This window comes from Sinohyriopsis cumingii, chromosome 17 (assembly GCF_028554795.1).
Source record: "Sinohyriopsis cumingii isolate HCF-2022 chromosome 17, ASM2855479v2, whole genome shotgun sequence".
Classification (NCBI taxonomy): Eukaryota; Metazoa; Mollusca; class Bivalvia; order Unionida; family Unionidae; genus Sinohyriopsis; species Sinohyriopsis cumingii.
The window spans coordinates 110,991,117-111,017,833 of NC_142977.1; the positions used below are offsets into that span (position 1 = coordinate 110,991,117).

The following is a 26,717-nucleotide window of genomic DNA, read 5'->3' on the forward strand; positions in this document are numbered from 1 at the left end:
ATAGTCTGCAGTCTGACACTACCTAATTGAAAGCTATTGGTGCATGTTTAAAATGGATCTGACACTACCTAATTGAAAGCTATTAGTGTATGTTTAAAATGTATCTAACACTATCTAATTGAAAGCTATTAGTGTATGTTTAAAATGTATCTGACACTACCTAATTGAAAGCTATTAGTGTATGTTTAAAATGTATCTGACACTACTTAATTGAAAGCTATTAGTGTATGTTTAAAATGTATCTGACACTATATAATTGAAAGCTATTAGTGTATGTTTAAAATGTATCTGACACTATATAACTGAAAGCTATTAGTGTATGTTTAAAATGGATCTAACACTACCTAATTGAAAGCTATTATTGTATGTTTAAAATGGATCTGACACTATCTAATTGAAAGACATTTGCATATGTTTAAAATTGATCTGACACTACCTAACTGAAAGCTATTGGTGCATGTTTAAAATGTATCTGACACTATCTAATTGAAAGATATTGGCGTATCTTTATAATGGATCTGACAGAATCCAAGTGAAAGTTTTCAATTTACCTTTACAATGGATCTGACACTATCTATCAGTGTATCTTCAAACTGGAACTGAAAGCACGTAAGTGAAAGCATTCAATATATGTCCCCAATGATCTGACACTACCTAAGTGAATTTATCAGTGCATCTTTACCCTGGATCTGACACTACCCTAAGTGAAAGCCATCAGTGTATGCTTACAGTCAATCTGACACTAAGTGAAAGCCATCAGTGTTTCTTTCACTAAATCTGACGGTACCTGAATGAAAGCTACAAGTGTATCATTACCCTGGATCTCAAACTACCCAAGTAAAAGCCATCAGTGTATGCTTACAGTCGATCTGACACTAAGTTAAAGCCATCAGTGTATGCTTACAGTCGATCTGACACTAAGTTAAAACCTTCAGTGTATGCTTACAGTCGATCTGACACTAAGTTAAAGCCTTCAGTGTATGCTTAGTCGATCTGACACTAAGTTAGAGCCATCAGTATATGCTTACAGTCGATCTGACACTAAGTGAAAGCCATCAGTATATGCTTACAGTCGATCTGACACTAAGTGAAAGCCATCAGTATATGCTTACAGTCGATCTGACACTAAGTGAAAGCCATCAGTATATGCTTACAGTCGATCTGACACTAAGTGAAAGCCATCAGTATATGCTTACAGTCGATCTGACACTAAGTGAAAGCCATCAGTATATGCTTACAGTCGATCTGACACTAAGTGAAACCCATTGGTGTATGCTTACAGTCGATCTGACACTAAGTGAAAGCCATCAGTATATGCTTACAGTCGATCTGACACTAAGTGAAAGCCATTGGTGTATGCTTACAGTCGATCTGACACTAAGTGAAAACCATCTGTGTATGTTCACATGGGATATTAGGAAGTATGATAAATACCTTTTGCACTCCTTTTCTTGGCCCCCAAATGCAGTTACAGTTCTAATGGCTCCAAGAACTTCCTCTGCCACTGCCCCTGCTTTGGCATAGGCCTTTAACTCTTTACCAGACATGGTGGACACTAGCTGTAAAAGATGGACACAATACTAATGATCAGACTCAATATCACTTACATATTTACTCATCTACAATATCCAATAATGGAATTCCATCCCAGTCCATGATTTTATATCATCAAAATCATTCTCGTAATGCTTTTTTTGCAGCTCAAAAATATGTCATCATGACATAATAATGTCATCAATATGGTTGATCTTAGAATAATGTGAACTTTGTCCATAAAGGAAATTAACTGATACACACGAATCACTAAGTTATTCCTTAACTGCAAGTAATTCTACTTTTTTCAAAAAAATCACAAGAACTAAACAGACACTTTTTAAGATACAAGTAAGTTCAAAAAAATTAACGTAAAAAAATTAACTTTCTTCTCTCCTTTTCCACCGACCACTCTGGTGGCCCATTGGTTAGAGCATCCGCCTTGGATGCGGAAGGTCATGGGTTTGATCCCCGGCTTAGTCATACCAAGATTTTCAAAAATGGTGCTAACAGCTGCCTCGCTCAGCAATAGGACTGGTTGGCCTAGTGTCAGGATAATGTGACTGGGTGGGACATCATGCTACATGTATGCGGCATGATGCCCCAGTGCTAGACATCATTATAAACTATCTCACTGCAGACATCGTAAGAGTATGACTGAAAAATTGTCAAAGCTATGTTAAAAAATCCAAAGCACACACACACTCCTTTCGACCAGATGAAGCAGTTATTTCCGGATGATATGAAAATGAAAGCTTTTGCAAGACAGGTAAATGGCAGTCCTAGGTGCATAATGAAGGTTATGTCCAAAACGTTGTTTACTTGGCATTTTTGAGTTACTAAATGTACATAGGATGATTTCATTTAAAAGTTGTCTATATAGAAAGTGACTGATCATTTGGTAAGAAGTACCAAGAGCATGGACACACTTCACTTTATTTTTTAAACTTTATTTCTGTGTGATTTAGATTTTTAACAATATAAGTAATATTGCTAATATGGCTGCAGTTTATGTCAAGCAGTTGGGCATCATGTCCCATCCAGTTCGATTATCCTAAAATGACTTGGCCAGGGCATGAACCTGTGACCTCCTGCATCCAAAGTGGATACTCTAACCAATTTAGGTCCTTTATTTTTTAGGAGGGGGAGGGTGAAGAAAGCAAATAAATCTCATTATCTACTCCAAAATATCTGACTATATGATGATTACAGCAGCTTTGGTCTTGAATCAACGAATGTGGAGCAAACTATATCTCATATTTATAAAGAAAACAAAATACATTGGAATCTAGAAACCTTGAAATAAACCAAAGACCTAGAAAATATGACCTAGTTTGAGTGAACCAAATATTTTATAAGTTTTCTATTAGGTCAACTGAAGAAATTCAAGCAGTCCAGGGTGCTCAAACCACCCATGCTTAAGCCAACAAGGTTTACCTGCAAACATATTTTACAGTTAGCACATGTCCATTGACTCTAAAATGTACAGTACCTTAGTCATAGTGAAGGCACAAGCTCCCAGGACAGGGCTGATAGCCAGGATTACCAGGGTCAGCTTCCAGCCAAACACAAAGCCAATAGTAAAACCGGATATGCCACCAGAAAGCCACTGGAAAAAAGATCCCAATTTGTCCCCGATACCATCATGAATCTTTCCGACATCACTGAAAAAGATCAATGCAAATACCATATTTATGGGCATAATGTGTATCTAAATGTAAACAGCCTAGATTCCAATAAGTGTTCATGTAATGCATTACCATATAATCAGGGTCCATGCTGTATGCCTGAAAATTTCACTATAATAAAAAGCCTAGACCCAGATCTACTGTCACATATTGCACTAGCAGATAATCAGGGTCCATGCTGTGTGCCTGAAAATTTCACAATAATAAAAAGCCTGGACCCACTGTCAAGCTTTCTCACATATCCACACTGGCCAAGCCCAAGACTCAATCCCACATGGACACAGGTGGGATGACAGTGATCTGTAAAGGCAAGCACTTTAGAAAACTAGGCAACCCAGGGTCCATTGTTCAAATTTATTCATGTCAATAATCAACACAAAAATAATAACATTTATGTTTGTTAAAACTTAAGGCATTTTACTGCTTTTTAAAACAATACTCACCTATAATGTTATAACTCCTGTAAACAATATTTCAAAATGCAATACATGTATTAAATGCAAATGGTTACATTAAAAATACACCACACCACACTGAATGAAAAATGTTCTCCCTTTCAACTTACAAATGGATATCAATATCCATCCTAGACTGTGCACTTACAGTTTATTTGTTTGCTGTCTGGATAAGAGTCACATGACCTCTCTTTAAATATAAGATGTATGCATGTATGTAGCTGGGTCTAACTACACCTCAGCAAAAATGACTATACAGTACAAATTAACATAAAATTATATAAGGACTAACATAAATAATACCACAGAAACTTCAGAAAAATAAATCTTTCTAATTATATACAAACATGAAATGCTAAAAGACAAAATGTTAAAGATAAAGATATCAACAATTTGGTAAAATGTATATAAAATAAGCAATAAAGGTAGGAAAGGTCAAGTCCTTAATATATCCTCATGTAGACCAAGTTAAATGTTTAGCATGAAAATCTGATGAATTGCCTGAGAATGATATTGGATTTGTGGAAACTAGCACCATATCATCTTTCACATCCCTCCTGTTAATAATCAGCATGGTCTTCAATTTGCCACTTGTATGGAAAGAGTGCCAGTGAACTATGATTTTAATTTTGTCCAAAATAACAGCAATAAATAATGAGAAATTCTTACTTACTCTGCCAGCCGTGTATTAAGTTCCCCTGCCTCATGTGTGTCAAACCATCCAATCTCTTGTCTCATAATATTGCGGAAGAAGCGTAGTCGGATTCGAAAAGACTGTCGTTCTGAAGCTAGCATCCAAAAGGCTACTTGACAATATCCAACAAAGATAACACCTCCACCAATAACTGAAACAAAATGTATTGAGTAGATAAAATTTTTTAAAGAAGTAGTGCAAAAAACAGCTACATTACTACAAAAAAATTCCTAAATTTGACAATAATTTTGGGACTGAGTTTCTGCAAATTTGGCTTGTATATATGCTTCAAATTGTGTACTTCATCAAAATAATGACTCTAATGACATGAAAATTAAGAAATGCTTATTTTTGTTTATACATTTCATGTGCAGCTTAATACTGCTGGGGGTGGGGTAATGTCAATATATCAAAGACTGGTTATGTCCGACAGACTAGAGAACATAACATCTTTAAAAAATTTAAAAAATTTAATGACTGAGTTTACTTGTAACGATCTTCATTATTTAATTTGTTTATATCTACATTCAAAAGTTAATTAGTTTTGTTTATATCTACATTCAAAAGTTAATTAGTTTTGTTTGGCCGTGACAAGCTTACAGTCAGATTCAGTAGCAGAAGCTGCATTCAATTTTTGGTAATGTCTTATTTATCCATCATTTGTAAACACTACTGAGATGTGTTCAAATTTATACTTGCAAAATTACTATATTTAATCGCAAGTCTTTTGTTTAAAATGTGTACTGTTTATCGTAGACTATTACAGGTATATAATACTGTATGGGTGACAAATAGCAAAAGATCATGTAGTTCTGTCACTGACAGTTTCCATGACTCATAAAAAGTATATTTTTGAGGATTGGAGTTCATTTTTAGGCCTTTCTAGATGGTACCTCCTTGAGTGTATAAATGTACACACGAGTCTAAAGCTGACATAGTTTAAGATCTGCACATCATGATGTGGAGAGAAAGAGAGTAAGAAAAGGAGTGAAAAGACAACAAAAACTAAAAGAGCCTAAATATGTAAATACAAGTTTGATTAACATACATAAAGGAAAATATATTTCCTAAATAGAAAAAAAGTAAAGTTTTTAGTAAATTATCATTCACCTGAAATACTTACCTTATCAAATTACAGTAGGATAACCTTCTTTGGTACCTCTGATCCAACCCTCCCAGACAGATGAAAAAAAGGTATTTCTGTTTATACATCATATTGACAAATGAGAGTAACTCTTACAGGTTAACTTTCCTGTCTACCTGCATGGTGCATAACATTAAATCCAGTTTAAACCAGCTTTTTTTAACTTGAGTGACACCTAAAAGGGTGCTCACATTACGAGGAAGGGTGGGAGGGATTATTTGTAATGTGATCAGTTAAATATAATAGGAGAAATAATTTAATTTAAAAAATTTGCTTTCTCCTGCAAATACATTACCAAATCATATTACATTCAAGAGGAGGAGGAAATGTTGAACATCATACATCTACCTGTGTCACCCAGGAGAAGCATGATTGTTCTACTAATTGATAAAATTCTGCTAATGTTAGCTTAACACGATGGGAGACCTTAGTTATACACATGCTAGGAGATCCCTATGCGATTCTTCTCTTGATTATGGTCTCACCCTTAAGTTTTATGAGGTGAATCCAGCAAAAATGTGCACCACTGCCCAGTTATGAGGTCATGCTGTCACAAACAGGGAGTGGTTACTGTATGGGCAGCTGGTACTGACTCAGTGAGGTTCAGTTCTCTCTCCTGTTAGGCCACGTCCCACAAATAAAAGCTGGAGAACATGGTCTGAGCATGCCATCCAACTGACTCCATTATGTCTTGAATGAAGACATTAGATTTTTAAATGCCAGGTTCATGGAAATTATGAGGTGTACCTGTTCTTGAGACTTTATACCATTCCCTTTAACCAACTGGCTAGCCCTGGTGGTGTTATGACTTGCTTTCTGGACTAAAGAGATAGAAAAAATCCAGCCTAGACATTATGGTAGTTGTCTGTACTCTTCAAAAATATTTGAGAATATGTAAATGAATCTTGCAGTTTTGCCTCTGAAGGTATTGATCAAGGAGAGGAGGTGAATGGTTATTTGTTGCTTGCCTAGTGATGGCAACCTGTTTTGTTTGCAATGAAACAAGGTTGTATCATTAGGAAAACTGATTTGTCAGGATGGAACTGCATGTAGTTCAGGCCCAAGGAGAGGCCAAGTAGCTCAATGAAACTCAATGAAACTGCATACTGATGATATCAGAAAGCAAGTAGTTATATAGATGATTGATGGATGTGGATGATAGGGACTCAAACCGTATGAGTTAAACTATGTCTACAACCAGAGGAGATTCCAATTTGGGAATAATATGAGAACGGTCTGGAAACAAAATTGGACATCGTCAGAAAGATTATTATTGTGTCTAATATCACCCCAGCCAAAATATCATAACATGTCAGAGATCTTGGCCCAGTATCCATTTATAGAGATCTTGGACTGGTATCCATTTATGGTGATGAGGGATAAATTCTTGTCCTCAAAGAGAAAAAGAAAGAAGTTGGCCAGAAGAGGAACTGAGGCAGAGAGTGGTGACACATCATAGATGTAACAACAGTCATGAAAAAATTTCCATTCCTTTTCTATGGCTTCAGAGTGGAGGGCTTTCTAACTGTTGTGATCCTGTCCACAATGAAGATCCCAACTCCTTTTAGTGGAAGGCATCAGATTATTGATCCAGGATTTGCTTTGTGAGACCTATAAAGCAATTTATGTCCCTCATTTCCGAACTACTTTTGCTATCATGTCTGATGGAGGGAAGGTACAGGCCCACATTCCCTCCCAGCTGACTCATTGAGCATCAACAACCTATACTTCTGGGTCCAGAAAAGGAGAAAAGAAGGTGGGCAATATGTTACTCCACCTTGTCATGAAAAGATCTATCACTGGGTGGGGCCATAGGGTGCAGAGTCTGACTCAGTTGAATGTAGAAGGATAAAGACCACTCTTGGTGAAGCAGTTGTATTTTCCTTGACAATGAGCCATCCTGGAATGTAACATACCTGAATATTTATCTGGTACTAGGCGTAACACCAAAAGTATGGATTGAAAATATGCATTACACAGGTCTAAGCTGGGGGCATATATTTGTGGGAAGTATACATATATGTATGTGTTAAGAAAGCTACTTGTTATTTCAAAACATTGACTATCTTCATTTAAAAGTTGCATTATTACAAGGTTCTTCTTGTCTTAAGAACAGACTTATTTCAAGTTAACATATATTAATAGTTCTTATTCTTAAGCATGAAATTTGAGTGGGATATTAATGGCATGCACATTGCAAAACCATTCAAAAACATCCTTATATGCTCATTTTCTCCATTATCTTTACATTGTCAGAATCATGCAATATTTTACAATATTGAACTCATGTGCAACTTCATGCTGAACTCACATGTGCCCAATAGTGTATTAGAAACTACTTTGTAAACAAATTATGTACACTCTCATAATAGTCGCTTTATGTTTTGGTTTATTAAATTTGTTTCTGAATGAGCTTAAGCAGATGTTTTGTGAACTGCCACATACCAGCTGCATTGGCACATTCTGCATTAATATTTTTGATACAATGTTTCAGATTTAGGCTAGATACAGATACCAGACAGGGTCCTTACAAATAACATGCAAGTGACAAGGCATAAACTGTCTTCCATAGCTGGTAATAAGAATGGCAAAAAATATACTTACAGTTTTACATCCTGAATTTCCTCAAAATGTACTTTCTTAATTCTGCAAATCTGAATTACATGAGCCATATCATGGGTTCTCAAGCTTGATCACACATTTCAAAATTGTACTGTAATTTCGACTATACTCAAGTGCAATTACATCCTCCTTACTGCACTAAAAATGAAATAAACTTTTATATTCCTAAGCATCTTTTTGATAATTGCAATTGAAAGACTTCATATTTTTCCCACATTATGATTTCAAACATTCAATGACAGAACAGAAACAACTTGCAGATGTCAACACGCTCTCCCTCCCTGCTTCAATCTGATGTATTTCATGTAGAACTGGCACAAATAAATCCAGTCCATAATCATGAAATTTCACAGAACTGACAAAAACACCAAAATCTATTCATTCCAGATCAAATGGAAAAGTTGTTGCAATGTGCATTCATTCACAATATGGCTCCAAATTTCAATTCAATTTAGCATGCGAATAAGTTCAAATTTATCTGGGCAGAGTTATGTGCGCAGTAATAATGCTGTTGTTGTGTAATGATGAATCTGTACTTGTGTATTTAGTTTGGAATATGACATATATTCAGTTACTTTTGTTTCTTGTAGTGTATTTTTGTTTATATAATTAAGCCTTAGGTAGAATAAGAAAATGAGCATATAATAGAAATGTTACTGCATTTGTATGGGAAAATATGAACTCATATTATCAGATGGATATTGTACTGCATTCCCAAGGTTGTGCATTATTTCCATCCGAAAAACTTGTTCATATTTTCCCATACTATTGCAGTAGCTTATAATTATCTTAGTACATACATTGCTTGGCATACAGAATAATTCTCTTTCTTTTTACTCTGTTTTCCAACTGATGCAAAATATCTTCCTTATCTGTTATGGTCTTTATTCTAGTTTTCCCAAAATAAAATGTTTTGGCAAAAACTGTTGAACTCTCCCCACTGTCATTTAGTTGAATAAGGTGTCAGCGCCAAGAGATTCGAGCCATACAAATTAGGTGGGGACTGGCGAGGGGTGCTGTTCATGAGGGGGACTAATGTGCCTTAAGACAGTTTTCAGGATAGAGGAAAATATTCATAGTACAATTTAGGATATTTTAAGAATTCTCACGCTGTACATCGTTTTTAATTCTTTCACTATGTTTGATTTTCTTTTTTAGGAAAATAAATTTATGTTCTGGAAAATTGAATGCTTGTCGATTTTTACCTTGTCTTGTTATATAGTTTAAGCCCCTAGATGTAACAGACCCTTTATCTGTTGTTAAGGATATTTGACCCTGTATTATCTGTCCACAACACATACATTTAATTGTGTTATGAACAATTGGCACAGAGCAGGAACGTTTTATGAATGTTACATATATATATATATATATATATATATATATATATATATATATATATATATATATATGCCAAAAGCATTTTAAAACAAGTATAATTAGATTAAATTCCCAAAAAATTATGTGCAGTAAATTCCACCAATGATAAATGATAATGCATGTTGCCATTCAAAGTCAGATGTGATGAAAACAAATGGTATATTTCTTTTTAAAAACAATTCACTGCATTTTACACAAATGTTGTATGCATCATATAAAACAACATTTTGACTTGCTGAACCACTTACTGTACCACATGAGGATTTGATTCAGAAATAGCAGAGAAATTTATCCTGATGTAACGTGATCAGATAATGTATTTGTCTGAGAAAAAGTAGTTCCAAATAATTGTCTCGCCACTGTCAGAATTTACGTTTTCAACCACCAATAAATTTCAAATCTCACTTCGAAAAATATAATAACTTATATCATGAGTAGCCAACTGTGCAAGAAAAACTGATTTAAATGCAAACCAAGGTGAGATGGATGGATGCAAAAAAGGATGGATTCATGGGGTACATACAAAACAGCTGTAACCCTAGTATGTTCTTTCAATGTTCATGACATGGCATAAATGTCAGACTCGTGAAAATGCTGGAGATATAACAGGTATATGAAGTATATACTTACTGACGTAGTAGATGGCATATGTTGACATGGTTCCCACAAGATCATTCTGCAAAGAACTAGAGCCAATGGTCATATTTGGACTGGTGCTGAAACATTGTAATAATACGATGAAAACAACAGAATCTCATTCACATTCCTCATGCTCATAAAAAGATGCCTGCACAAATAAGAGGTGGGTGAACACATTCAGGTTATGATAGTTAAAGTCTATAAGCATATATACATTTGGCTCAGATAAAACCAACAATAAAAATGAATGAGGTTTGGTTCTTGTTTGATTAAAATGTTGAACAGAAATAGCAAAAGAACAGGTATTTTCCACCCTAAAATTGAGCAGGGGGTAGGGTGAGTAATAAGCAAAGGGAATTCTGCAGAATTGTCTTGCCTGCTTCAGCAAGGCATCAACTAAATTATCAGCAAAGTGAATGAAGTATGACAAGTACATAACTTTGACTTCCTTTGGCCTGTAATGAGAAGGATCCTCCATGATATCTACAGCAATCAAATTTGATGACCATATTTGCAACTGAACTAAATGCAAAATCTTAATGATGATTCCTACATCAATGACAACAAAGAAACACCATTGAATAAATGATACCTATGTCCTGAAGGCAAGACAAAATTATGTTTTTCCCTACTTTGGGTCAATACTTTTAACAGGGACCAAAGCATGATCCAGACATAAAACATTATTCGGAAATTGCATCTTGGTTATCAACTAAAGCATTCAAGTTCTTGGTGTTTGGCCAGATGAGTCATTTTTGCTGCCTTGATCTACTTCAAATACCTTTTTTTAGCCCAGTAAACAAAAACTGACATTCAAAAAAAAAAATGGAAACTTTTTTAACTTTTTTAACAGAATGAAGTCGACTTTATCTCCTTATACATGTTTTGAATGTAAAAAATCATCTAGTAAATGGGTCATCAGTGGCTCTTACAGTATGTTCCTTTGCCCTTCAGAAATCTTTTTCACTCACAGCAGAGATTCTAAATATTTACACTAGGTATGTGCTTCAAATACATCTTGATCTAACTGATAACATCACAAGCTAGATCTGCCCTCACATAATGCCCTGGTACATCCTGATAACATCACAGGCTAGATCTGCCCTCACATAATGCCCTGGTACATCCTGATAACATCACAGGCTAGATCTGCCCTCACATAATGCCCTGGTACATCCTGATAACATCACAGGCTAGATCTGCCCTCACATAATGCCCTGGTACATCCTGATAACATCACAGGCTAGATCTGCCCTCACATAATGCCCTGGTATATTCTAATAACATCACAAGCTAGTTCTGCCCTCACATAATGCTCTGGTACATCCTGATAACATCACAAGCTAGATCTGCCCTCACATAATGCCCTGGTACTTCCTGGTGCATCACACATACATATCCAACTGACAACAACATAGATGATGAATATCACAGCACAATGTCCCTGTACATCTTGGAGTATCACACAGATCTAACTGATAACAACATGGACTATGTCACAGCATGATGTCCAAGTACATCTTGGAGTATCACACAGATCTAACTTATAACAGCACAGACTATGTCACAGCATGATGCCCAAATACATCTTGGAATATGACACATATCTTACTTATAACAGCATAGACAATGTCACTGCATTATGCCCAAATATATCATGATGCCCCAGTATATTCTGGTGCATGGCACACACATCCAACTGAAAACAATACAGGCTAGATCTATCACAGTACAATGCCATGGGAAATTCTAGTGTATCACACATATCAAACTCATAACAGAATCCTAGCATATCACACATATCAAACTCATAACAGAATCCTAGTGTATCACATATATCTAACTCATAACAGAATTCTAGTGTATCACACATATCAAACTCATAACAGAATTCTAGTGTATCACACATACCAAGCTCATAACAGAATTCTAGTGTATCACACATACCAAGCTATAACATCAGGGAAATCTGTCACAGCATGCTGTAACAGATCTAGTTTATGATGTACATCCTGATGTATAACAAACACATTCAACTGTAAACAACACTAACTATAGTAAAAGTCACACAGGTCATGTAGGTATTCAACACCAGTTATTTCAGTAACGGTGTTGTTGTTTAGAATTTGATTAAACAATCGTTTCAATTGCAATTATTCACTTCAGCTGGATCATTATACATCCATATTCCTTGGGAAGATAAATATTTACAAGCCCCAAAAAGTAAATATGGCAGAATCAATGTTAAAGTATATGAATTTTTCTGGATGAGACCAACCTAAAGGTGTGATCCAGTACAATCCGGGTTTAATACTGTGTGCCGTCATGTCACAATAAAAGCTATGTGTTGAGAAGCAAATTCGTACTACCCTATATTGTGATGCTTGGACTTGATGTGCTCTTTTCTTGATCCAATTTAGTACATGACCACCATTGTACATTGCAATCGATAATTTTTGTCTGGACATTTCTTGATGACAGTTAAGGTGGAGAACATTCAATAATCAGGGCTAAATAGACTTTGAACCTGGTTAAACAAAATTAGAATTAAATTTTAAAACAATTTATATTTAATTTAAAATGAGTAAATGTGCAAACATGACCTGTATGACGTTTACTATTGATCTTGTACATCCTGGTGTATCACACATATATCCAATGGATAACAAACGAGATGTATCATGCATGATGCATTAGTAGATCTTAGTCTATTATTCACTTAAAATCTGAAGTAAAACTGAACAAAGACTATGATCTACCAGCCCATTACTGTGACATGATCAGCCCATTATTCTGACATGATGTACCAGCCCATTATTGTGACATGATCTAGCAACTCATTACTGTGACATGATCAGCCCATTATTGTGACATGACGTACCAGCCCATTATTGTGACATGATCTACCAACCCATTACTGTGACATGATCTACCATCCCATTATGTGACATGATATACCAGCCCATTATTGTGACATGATCTACCAGCCCATTATGTGACATCATCTACCAGCCCATTATTGTGACGTGATCTACCAGCCCATTATGTGACATCATCTACCAGCTCATTATTGTGACATGATCTACCAGCCCATTATTGTGACTAGTTCTACCAGCCTATTATGTGACATGATCTACCAGCCCATTATGTGACATGATATACCAGCTCATTATTATGACATGATATACCAGCCCATTATTGTGACATGATCTACCAGCCCATTATGTGATACCAGCCCATTATTGTGACAGTATATATGGCCCTATGCTGGTTGCAATTTGGTGAGTTTTACATAACAGGATAGCTTTCACATTTTTGGAACACTTCCCATCACAATTTCATTGTTATTCATGAAAGGTATTAGGTTTCCAGACCCTCATAATGAAAGGTATTATGTTTCCAGACCCTCACAATGAAAGGTATTACGTTTCTAGACCCTCACAATGAAAGGTATTAGGTTTCCAGACCCTCACAATGAAAGGGATTATGTTTCCAGACCCTCACAACGAAAGGTATTAGGTTTCCAGATGCTCACAATGAAAGGTATTGTTTCCAGACCCTCATAATGAAAGGTATTATGTTCCCAAACCCTCACAATGAAAGCTATTAGGTTTCCAGACCCTCATAATGTTTTAAATGTTTTGTATCCTAAAAATATTCAACTGTAAACTCTACTGCAATGTTTTCTTGTTGAGACTTTTTGTTTTGTAACTTCATGGTCTTTGTTTTTGTAATCTTGTCATTGTATATGTTTTATGCTATCTGATACTGCAAAGTGCTTAAAGCTTCTAATGATTAGGCACTGCACAAAGTCTACATTATTATTATTTCCAAAACATAAGATACAGCGAGATTAGACTGATCAAGTAGCCTTGTTCATACAACCTTTTGCCGTGATTAACAAAAAGGTCTATCATGTCTCCAAATACGATGATCATTCCTGGAAGCGCAGCTCCATGACAGCAAGCAAATAACATTCCAAAAACCATTAGCAACACATCTATCTTGTCTGCAAAGCGGAACTGGGAAGAAACAATATAAAGAATAATTAATAACAGATTCCAGAAAACTGCAATAACTGAACAGGGGAACTTGCTGATAACAAATTTAAATTTATACATTAAATATTCACACACAAAATATACACCACTCCCTCATGTGTGTGTGTGTGTGTGTGTGTGTGTGTGTGTGTGTGTGTGTGTGCACGTGTGTGTGTGCATGTGTACATATGAACAAAGTATAATTTTGGTACCCTGAAATTTCTCATTCACCATCAAACCATAGCAATTACAATGGAGTCTTGATATAATTATATTTTGTCTTCCATTTCATATGGAAAAATCTTTTCCTTTTAAAAATGTATAAAGTTTGCAAACTGCAGAGTGGCCTCCAGAGATAGTAGAAAGGACTGTTGGTATTGACATTCTAAAAATTCTCTGTCAATTTCAAAGACAAGAAAAACTTGACAACTTGAAAGGACAATGACCAATACTATGTTCAATCTAGAGTTTGCTGTGTAACAAAAACCATCCATGACTTGAAAGAACAATGAATTGTATTTTATTGAATCTAGAGTTGACTGTGTCAAAAAGCCATCCATGACTTGCAAGGACAGGGACTTTATCGTGTTCAATCTAGAGTTGATTGTGTTAAAAAAACATCCATGACTTGAAAGGACAGTGGCTTGTATTGTTCAATCTAGAGTTGACTGTGTCACAAGAACAATCCATGACTTGAAAGAAAATAACTACCATATATACATTCTTATTAGTTAGAGCCAGTCAACCATCGCATAATGCAATAGAGGATCTGGCAGTCTGTAAGGACTGATCTGTAGGACACACAAGACACACCCTGATGTGCCAGCACTTTATATGATGGCAGATCAACATCTATTCTGTTTAGGTTGGACCCAATTTATACACGAATATATTAAAGTATGTACCTACACAATGTAGATGACTCCTTGATCCAAGAATATTGGTACTTTTTGTCACCATGAAAACTTAATTTGCAATAAAATAGTTATATTTACATCACTGCTATCATGTCACAAAGAAGTAATTAACATGAATGGAATTCATATAATGAGAATTTAAAAAAAGACGAAGTCATTTATATTTATTCTCATAAAGAAGGAAAATAAACTTTTTAATTTTAGCATTATGTTTCAGCTTCAATTTCAATTACACTGTACAAGATAAGTTCGTATAAGTCCTTTTTCTGGTTTACAAGATAACTTCGTATAAGTCCTTTTTCTGGTTTATAATAAATATAATACATAGAGTTTTGGATTTTTACTGATAAATATTTAGACAGACTCATTCTGTTAAGCTGATTCACAAGCCACTACCATAACACTTTGTCTTCACAAAATATTTTCAGTCTAAATTCAATAACAAATACTATTTATATGTATGCATGCATGTGAATCTGTGGTTGGTTAATATAACCAATATATTACATTGTTTTGAGCTAAATTTCACAGAAACCACAAGTCTGGCCTGGATCTTTAGTATACTGCCATTCCATTGGTTGGAATAAAATTTAGTCTATCTTAAGTATGACCAATCAGATGTAACAGAAAAATACTTCAAAAAACAGGGTCAGAACTCAAAGGTAGACAACTTACCACTTCAAATACTCCAACCAAGGGTTGTTGTTCCTTCTTCTTTTTCTTGTCCTGATCATCATCATGTGATGAGGAACTGGCATTCCCATTCTTACCAGATTTAATCACCACGTCCTCAGATTTCATGTCTACAACTACTCCATTTGTTTCTGCAATAAACAAAACTATTCTAATACTGCCATATAAATTGTAATATACAAGATACATGTTCTATTTCATGTGATACATGCTGTATATACTAGCTTATAAGTTGAGTCCAACTGCAAACAACAGACTGATCCTGAGCTGCCATTGCATAATGTACCTGCAGATCATGGTCTTTAGACCATCTATGATCTTTGTTCTATTCCTAACAAATTACATACGTTATGCCACAGTAAATCTGGGTCTTTGCAGTTTGCAGTTGGGCTCGTCTTATAAACTGCATAGACCCAGATCAGTGTCACACTGCATGATGGTACATATGGGTATGTGTGCAGTTTGCAGTTGGCCTTGGCTTGTAAGCACGATGGTCACTGTGGCGACCATAATGACCATCAGCTCAAAACCATTTTCAAACTGGACCAACCAGGCATCCTAAAAAGTCTTTTGGTTTACACCCTATTGTAATATTACTTTTAATTCAGAAAGTGTATCAATAACAATATTTTCAAAATGACTCAAGTGCTCCCAGCTATCACTGCATCTTTGTCAAGGACAATATTATATCACAGAGGCAAGCAAGACAAATAAAAAACACAATAGATAACATGTATAGTATGTACGCTGTATCAATGATATACCTTGAGATGTATAAATTTTTCACGAAAAGAAAATGAGGCTTGCTGAGTTTCTTTTTAATGAAAAATTTATATGAGTGGTATATCATTGATACAGCATACATACTATACATATATTTTATTTATATCACATACAAATACATATATTTGCCCTTTGAATGGAGTTGTGATATGCTTCGGGAAACTGTGTACTGACCAAGTGAATGAACTCCTCACATCCCTGCAAGTGTGTCTGCTAAAAAATGTTGTTCATGATCACATACGCAAATTGATAAGTTGATTGTTTTCTTTCTGGGTTTCTATTTTTATTCACATTTATTAAATCAATATAAGATACATTCATAATTTAAGCATGAAATATGGTTGTTTTTTTAAAAAGAAGTGCATTACAAACATGGTTAGCTTCTTGTACACTGAACTGACTGCTAACCATCTTTCTCATAATCATCTAGCCACAAACTAAATTACCTCTCATAATCATCAAGGCACAAACTAAATTACCTCTCATAATCATCTAGCCACAAACTAAATTACCTCTCATAATCATCTAGCCACAAACTAAATTACCTCTCATAATCATCTAGCCACAAATTAAATATCCTCTCATAATCATCTAGCCACAAACTAAATTACCTTTCATAATCATCAAGGCACAAGCTAAATTACCTCTCATAATCATCTAGCCACAAACTAAATTATATCTTATAATCATCTAGCCACAAACTAAATTACCTCTCATAATCATCTAGCCACAAACTAAATTACATCTCATAATCATCTTGCCACAAACTAAATTACCTCTCATAATCATCTAGCCACAAACTAAATTACCTCTCATAATCATCTAGCCACAAGCTAAATTACCTCTCATAATCATCTAGCCACAAACTAAATTATCTCTCATAATCATCAAGGCACAAGCTAAATTACCTCTCATAATCATCTAGCCACAAACTAAATTACCTCTCATAATCATCTAGCCACAAACTAAATTACCTCTCATAATCATCTAGCCACAAACTAAATTACCTCTCATAATCATCTAGCCACAAGCTAAATTACCTCTCATAATCATCTAGCCACAAACTAAATTACCTCTCATAATCATCTAGCCACAAACTAAATTACCTCTCATAATCATCTAGCCACAAACTAAATTACCTCTCATAATCATCTAGCCACAAACTAAATTACCTTTCATAATCATCAAGGCACAAGTTAAATTACCTCTCATAATAATCTAGCCACAAACTAAATTATATCTTATAATCATCTAGCCACAAACTAAATTACCTCTCATAATCATCTAGCCACAAACTAAATAACATCTCATAATCATCTAGCCACAAACTAAATTACCTCTCATAATCATCAAGGCACAAACTAAATTACCTCCCATAATCATCTAGCCACAAACTAAATTACCTCTCATAATCATCAAGCCACAAGCTAAATTACCTCTCATAATCATCAAGGCACAAACTAAGTTACCTCTCATAATCATCTAGCCACAAACTAAATTACCTTTCATAATCATCAAGGCACAAGCTAAATTACCTCTCATAATCATCTAGCCACAAACTAAATTACCTCTCATAATCATCTAGCCACAAACTAAATTACCTTTCATAATCATCAAGGCACAAGTTAAATTACCTCTCATAATAATCTAGCCACAAACTAAATTATATCTTATAATCATCTAGCCACAAACTAAATTACCTCTCATAATCATCTAGCCACAAACTAAATAACATCTCATAATCATCTAGCCACAAACTAAATTACCTCTCATAATCATCAAGGCACAAACTAAATTACCTCCCATAATCATCTAGCCACAAACTAAATTACCTCTCATAATCATCTAGCCACAAACTAAATTATATCTTATAATCATCAAGGCACAAGCTAAATTACCTCTCATAATCATCAGGGCACAAGCTAAATTACCTCTCATAATCATCTAGCCACAAACTAAATTAACTCTCATAATCATCTAGCCACAAACTAAATTATATCTTATAATCATCTAGCCACAAACTAAATTACCTCTCATAATCATCTAGCCATAAACTAAATTACCTCTCATAATCATCTAGCCACAAACTAAATTACCTCTCATAATCATCTAGCCACAAACTAAATTACATCTCATAATCATCTTGCCACAAACTAAATTACCTCTCATAATCATCTAGCCACAAACTAAATTACCTCCCATAATCATCTAGCCACAAACTAAATTACCTCTCATAATCATCAAGCCACAAGCTAAATTACATCTCATAATCATCAAGGCACAAACTAAGTTACCTCTCATAATCATCTAGCCACAAACTAAATTACCTCTCATAATCATCAAGGCACAAACTAAGTTACCTCTCATAATCATCTAGCCACAAACTAAATTACCTCTCATAATCATCAAGCCACAAACTAAATTACCTCTGCTTCTTCAGCTGAGCCATCTACTTTTACAACATTGTAACATTTTTATTTATATTGTTGCACTGATAGCCTAGTTAATCTAAGTTTGAGCGGGAGACATCAAAAGATAATGAGAATGTTTGTTTACTGAGGCTTGATGCCTGGTCCAATAGGGAAAAACATGTGGATTACTCAGGTCTTATCCTTCATCTTACCTTACAAGTGTCTAATTTTGTGATCATAGCAAGTGTCTAATTTTGTGATCATAGCAAGTGTCTAATTTTGTGATCATAGCAAGTGTCTAATTTCATCATCACAGAATTTCTCAACTGAATCATGGAAATTCTAGGGAATACATTTCAACATGATCTTGGTGATAAATATTCAGTTTTAAAATAAAAATAGCAGGCAAGAAGAATTTTCTTCGCTATTATAAAGAAAAAGGTCTAAAAAGATAAAACTTAGTAATCAACTACTTGAATGAGTCAGGTGGCAGTGTTTGATTGGTTGAATGCCAGGAATGATGTTATGTCAAAATTTTCAATTATGCATACCAACATTTTCACTCTATGTTCAAAACGTTCTTTTTCAATGACATTAATGCATATTTATTTGCATGCAAAATTTATTTTTATGCTTATATGCTCCCATGACATCAAAATCTGACAACAGCTATTACATATACCTTTCTCTCCCCTGTGATGAAGTTCATTTTGATGCAATTCCATCCCTCGCACCTGACCAGGGCTAACCTTCCCTGAAATAACAATAATAATTATAATAGCAACCATCATCATTAACAGTGTCATCATCATAATCATCACAAGATAATCATCATGAACATGACCACCATCCTCTATCAACCATCATTATTAATTTTATCTTCAGCAGGAACATGACCACCATCCTCTATCAACTATCATTATTAATTTTATCTTCAGCAGGAACATGACCACCATCCTCTATCAACTATCATTATTAATTTTATCCTCACCATGAACATGACCACCATCCTCTATCAACCATCATTATTAATTTTATCTTCAGCAGGAACATGACCACCATCCTCTATCAACTATCATTATTAATTTTACCTTCAGCAGGAACATGACCACCATCCTCTATCAACTATCATTATTAATTTTATCTTCAGCAGGAACATGACCGCCATCCTCTATCAACTATCATTATTAATTTTATCTTCAGCATGAACATGACCACCATCCTCTATCAACCATCATTATTAACTTTATCCTCGTCATGAACATGACCACCATCCTCTATCAACCATCATTATTAATTTTATCTTCAGCAGGAACATGACCACCATCCTCTATCAACTATCATTATTAATTTTATCTTCAGCAGGAACATGACCACCATCCTCTATCAACTATCATTATTAATTTTATCTTCAGCAGGAACATGACCACCATCCTCTATCAACCATCATTATTAATTTTATCTTCACCATGAACATGACCACCATCCTCTATCAACAATCATTATGAGTACCTTAATCAGGGTCACCAACTCTTCATCATCAACATGACCACCCTCTTCATTACCAGCAATAGCACTACCAAAATCAATTCACAATCTTCATGAACAACAGCCAGATCATCGTCATCACTACAATCCCTAGCATGACCACCAATATGAACACCACCATCATAATCACCATCAGCCACAACTGTAAGTGTAGATGATGATAGCAATCAGTTGTTGTTGTTGTTGTGGGGTTTAATGCCACAAATGATAACAGTTGTTGTTGTTGTTGTGGGGTATAATGCCACGAATGATAACAGTTGTTGTTGTTGTGGGGTTTAATGCCACGAATGATAACAGCTGTTGTTGTTGTGGGGTTTAATGCCACAAATGATAACAGTTGTTGTTGTTGTTGTGGGGTTTAATGCCATGAATGATAACAGTTGTTGTTGTTGTTGTGGGGTTTAATGCCACGAATGATGACAGTTGTTGTTGTTGTGGGGTTTAACGCCATGAATGATAATAGTTGTTGTTGTTGTTGTGGGTTCTAACGCCATGAATGATATTAGTTGTTGTTGTTGTTGTTGTTGTGGGGTTTAATGCCATGAATGATAATAGCTGTTGTTGTTGTGGGGTTTAACGCCATTTTTCAGCACACGATAGGCTAAATGATAATAGTAATACTGATGTGGAGAAACAGGAGGATGCAGTGGTGATTATAATGATGATAATGATAAGACATCATGATGACAAAGATGAACTATGACAATAAACTAGAGATTCGGTGCAAGCAAACTGAAAAGATGTTATCAGAAAGGGATACAATTTTATATAAAAAAATAACTAGTCATTTGTATAAAGAGACCAGACAAAGACAAATTTTATTTAAAGTCAGAGTTGCATTACACAGGGCCTTCCATTAGATTTAAAGTTGGAGACAGAGTTGCCAAAGAAGGTGGGGGCTTTGGGGACCCTTCCTATATGGAGATAGTTTGTTGTTTTTAAGTAGCTGGGTTTAAAGTAAAAGAGCCAGATAAATCAATGAATGCCCGGCTGATAAGGAATGCCCTGGTTAAAAGAGCCAGGTAAATCAATCAACGCCCGGCTAATAAGGAAAGCCCTGATTATACAATAAGAAACATTAGGTCATTGGAACTATTTTACCATCTGTAAATAATAATATAACAATTAATTCAACAATTAGTCATATAGTACTTATGATCATATACATGTAGTAATTATGATCATATGGTAATTACAATCATATAGTAATTACGATCACATGTTATGTCAAGTTTAATTCCCTATTTCTTTCTTTCTTTTGTCATGTAATAAAAATAATAAAGAGTTTTTACTGGCATAATGACATAAAAATGAATGCACATTTTATGTGCACCTACCTGTCCTGTTCTTTGGTGACACTGCAGATATGGGTGTGTACACATGTGACATGTTAATATCAAAAGTTATATCAATTTATAACAACTTAGAGTCAATACACATGTACATTTAATGTAGCACCAAATTAAGGATGCAACAGTAACAAGTTTGCTCCATTGTTTATAGAAATATCTCTGTCTGGCGTTATGAAAGACCAATGAATCAACAAAACCTCTAACTAGCTACTGCAGACTTATGTGGAAGCAAGTCTGTTCCTTACTGCTACATGACCCTGCCTGATGTGGCTGCTGTTAGAAATCAGCATTAAGTATGTGGCCAATAAAATAGAGGTATGGCTGCTATAATCAATAAGCATGTAGTGCCTGAGTACTCAAACACCTCTGCAAACTAGCTGACAAATTGTTATACATGTGAATCAGACAGCTTGTTCTGATGCATGTTTTAACTTTGGGAATTGGCAAACTATTTGACCAGTAAAATCAAAATGCACAAAACTGGTGTCCTATGTTATTATTAGAATTGTTAACTTTATCAGCAAATCAGATATAGTCTTGTACCTTCTCATTTGGGAGACTGAACAGTGTGGCTGAAAAGCATCAATGTGTGCCAAACAATTTCATTCACTTTCAAATTTCTGAGAGCTGCATTTCCATTGGATAATTAAAAGGTCACCAGAACATGACCCCTAAACAGTCCCTTTCAGATCTTCATGTGATTTTAATCAGATTGGTTGAGGAGCGGGAATCTGAACTCACAAACACAGATGGAGGTGAGATTTTTCAATGATATGTAAAGTACAACCACTGAGATTACATACATTATCATTGTTTCCATGAAATACAACCAATAAGATTATATAACACACTCTAGATTGACAGAACATTGGTCCAATCTGCAAATACAAGCAATGAGATCATAAAACATACTCTAGATGGATAGAACATTGGTCCAACCTGCAGCTTGAACATTACTGATGACCATAATCATGCTCGAACTATTGTATATATGATAATATGTATCCATTTGAAAACAGATCCAGATCTGACATTGCATAATGTACTGAAAGATCTGGGTCTAGCCTATTCCCAATAGGACATGTGTGTGTTTTGTATATACAGGGCATGCATCGTGAATTTTCAAAAATCAACATTTATGTTGAGGAATTTGATCAATTGACAATGTTGTCCATTACAGACTAAGCACAGTGGTGGGTGGCTTCAGTTGTATTGCTCTCGTATGAAAATCACAGCAATATAATTATGCTGTAGTGGAAGCTGCATGGAACAATGCTGTAGTCTTAGTTACAGTGGACAATGCTGTAGTCTTAGTTACAGTGGACAATGCTGTAGTCTTAGTTACAGCAGACAATGCTGTAGTCTTAGTTACAGTGGACAATGCAGAACGCTCTTTTAAAGTTGCACACAAATGCTTTTAATATGCAGAAGACTTTGCCACAAAAGCATATGCAAGGCATGGACATTCCCATCCTGAGCCCAGAGTAATAAACTGTAGCCAATCTGGCATATGTAATTTCGGTTCAACATACTTGGTTCAAAGATCTCTGTTATACATACATGCATGTATACATACATACATACATACAACCATACATACATACATAGTCTGCAGAAAGGTGTTCTTGAGTAAGGAATTTTATAACAAAATGCATGGAAAATAAATATTTACATTGAGTCTAAACAAACTGCCACATCAGGAAACCTGTTTCACACACCACATTTCATCAGTTACAAGCACTCCTAATTACACGTCTACTCTTAGTTCATGTATTTTTATAACAGGGAACATGTAGATTAACTCCTCTAAAACTGTAAATGTTTTATACAATTAATTGATCAATCTACAGTGAACATTCAAGGGATTAAAAATCTATGTCCCTTGTGGAAGAATGTCAGATTACAGACACTGAAGTATATACTCACTTCTAAGTTGAGTTAACAACATAAACATGCAATGGCAGATCTGGATCTGCAGTTGGACTTGACTTAAAAGCAAGTATATACGGTACGTAAACTAAGAAGGCATTCAGAAATGTATTCCATAAGGAAAACAATGTGTGTATCCAGTTAGCTATTTTTTGGCACCGACCATAGCCTTTTTTCTTCAGACAGGTAAAAAAAAAATTATAATCAGAAATCGTGCATCTAATCGAGCTGGTTTTTCCCAATACATTTTATATACTAATCACTTTAATATATATAATCTTATTGTAAAAAATACATATCTACCCTAATTTTATAACCAGTGCAATAAGAAACATATTTTTCTTTTTGCCTAAAGGACATGTTCAGGTTTATTTTTCTTCAACAATGATCATATCAGAATGCAAAAATGCTGGTACATTGAACTGCAAGTCATTTCTAACTAATTTATTTATTTCACAGTTGGGTCAATCTAACTAAGTTAATAGAAATGGTTTGTCCTGGATTCATGAAACATTACTGTATATGTACTATTAAATAAAGTATTTTTCTTTAGGTTGAAATTCTGGTAGAAAAGAATATTTATTTACTGGCTTAAGATGAATGTTTCACAATAAGAGATATTGAAAACATTGCTAGAAGCAAGACAAATATGGTATGGAATTCATCAATCTCTTACAAATGCAATGACATCACAGACATGAAATTTAAATTTTATTCAAAAATACTTTTGAAGTAAAATTTCTTTTAAGTTATCATAATGATTTTTGATTTGGAAGAAATAAAATATTTTTCATAATTACCACTTCATACAGAGCTGATACAAACCCTTACAATTAATGAAATTCAAGATAAACAAGAGTCCCTAGATGGAACTGATGCTCTAGTGTTTGAAAAGAATTCATAAATTATTATTTGCCTCTTTCTTTTATTAGAAGTAAGCACCTATCATATGCCAGCAAACATACTTTCAGTGAATTCTAACTTTTAAATACACAATGCACTCTGACCTCACACTTCAAAAATAAATGTCCAAATATCTAATATGGGGTAAATGTCCAAATGTCTAATATGGGGTAGAAAAATGTCAGAGGGGACTCAGACTAACAGTTTTTGACACAAGTTTATCTGTATAAAATCTAACAAAGCTGGTAAAGATTTATACATCATTGTTTTGAAATACAATTTGTAAATTCTTTCTTTGTTCTAGCCCTCGAGGGAAGCAAGTGAACCTCAGTGATTTATGAGATTAGCTCTGAGAACTTGAACATTGTCCAATCTTTCAGAATTTTGAATATTGCATATGACAGCATAACATAAATGATGACTGGTGACAACTGAAACATTCCTATCCATCAAACTTCATGAAAACTACTAGTCAGACAGGAAATTTATTTGCCTCAAGATAGTGGATTACTGCAAATTGTTCTAGCCCTGGGATGTTATTTGGCACCATATTTAGGAAAAACCAGCAACCATTAGAAGACTTCTGGTGAAAACCAAACCTGTCAACATCAGCATCAACTGACTGGATAAGTAGCGATAAGATTTTCAAAATATCCACCATGATGGCCATACTGGATGTTATATAAGTAGATATCAAAGAAGTCTTCTGGTGAAAATCCCCATGTCAAAATAGATTTCCATTTGGAACAACAAAAATAACAAGACTCTAATGATGGCTGCCAAGGTGGCCATACTGGAGTTCAGATCAGCACCATTTCAATTCAGTACCAACTGCCATGAAGTCTTTTAACCATCAATCTAGTAGAAGCCTATAACAAGATTTTCAAAAAATAGCCACCTGTATCTTTCATAAAATTAAATATTGTAAGAAGTCTTTTTTTTTATAAAAAACCCAATGTCAATGCCATGATTCATACCAACCTGATTAAAATTGAGATATCTGATACTGTATAAGGAGATCTGATGGACAGCAAAACAAGGTCTTGCTCTGTTGATTTTTCAGTTCACCAATTAAATTACTGCTTTTACATTTATGAAAGTGTAAACTTCATTTTGAATTATCATAATTACTACTGTTAACTCTCGACATTATTAATGGTCAATGAATAAGTGGATTGGAAATTCTAAGGATCAGAAAACATTAGACATTATCTGTGTTTGTCGGATCTATCTATTATACAGGTAGATTTCGATTTTAATCAGTATGGCATTAACTCATTCGGCCCCAGAGGTTTTTGTTGTTTTTGCCTGAAATGTGTGTAGGAACGAGATTTGGGGTGCTATTTCTGAATACATCGTAATACAGCGGTTTTCAACGGATTATGCATGAGAATAATGCCTAGTTGTATTAGAAACATCAATTTCCATTGGTTATTTTGCTTGCGCATGAGCAGAAGGGTAGAAGTTGGAGTTCTTTTTTTTTTTTTTTTGCTTAATAGACCCATCATTTTCGTATGGAGACCGCAATTTATTCCAAATGCCCACCTTATCCTAGTTTTTGCAAAGGTTCACCTGTCTGTGTGCAGTTAAGACCGGTATGCCTTAGATCTGAGGCCAAAAGGTCTAAAATCCGGACACAAAATCGCATTCCGATCTCGAGCGAATTTTGGGTGGAAAAAAATGGGTCCAAAAAATGAGCTTTACTAACTGTATTTTGTAGTGCAACTAGAACTTCCAGATTATTTGATATCATTTTAGAGCTATATCTGTCTGCTTTTTTTTAATACCATTCATGTTGGTCTATCTTAAATGGCCTTGATCTGCAGGGCTTTGAAGTAGAGTACAGCCTCATCACGCCTACAGACGGGATCGGGGCCGAATCGGTTAATACAAGCAAAGTTGTCATAAGAAAGAATTTTTAGATGGCCTCTGTGGTGCTTTGTTGGAGGTCACATTATTCCCATTTTCATTCAGAACCAGTTATAT

General features: G+C 34.8%; 1 protein-coding gene across 2 annotated transcripts in view; it reads right to left on the bottom strand.

Annotated features, from left to right (window-relative positions):
• LOC149779668 (ATP-dependent translocase ABCB1-like) overlaps window positions 1–26,717 on the bottom strand; it is a 142,764-nt gene that overhangs the window by 86,103 nt on the left and 29,944 nt on the right. For both annotated transcript variants that reach the window (XM_089940489.1, XM_089940490.1), the window contains 7 exons: window positions 19,682–19,753; window positions 15,788–15,936; window positions 14,041–14,177; window positions 10,147–10,232; window positions 4,350–4,521; window positions 3,026–3,197; window positions 1,435–1,559 (listed from right to left, as the gene is read on the bottom strand). In XM_089940489.1, the coding sequence (XP_089796615.1) occupies window positions 1,435–1,559; window positions 3,026–3,197; window positions 4,350–4,521; window positions 10,147–10,232; window positions 14,041–14,177; window positions 15,788–15,936; window positions 19,682–19,753 (913 nt within the window). The remainder of the gene's footprint in view (window positions 1–1,434; window positions 1,560–3,025; window positions 3,198–4,349; window positions 4,522–10,146; window positions 10,233–14,040; window positions 14,178–15,787; window positions 15,937–19,681; window positions 19,754–26,717) is intronic.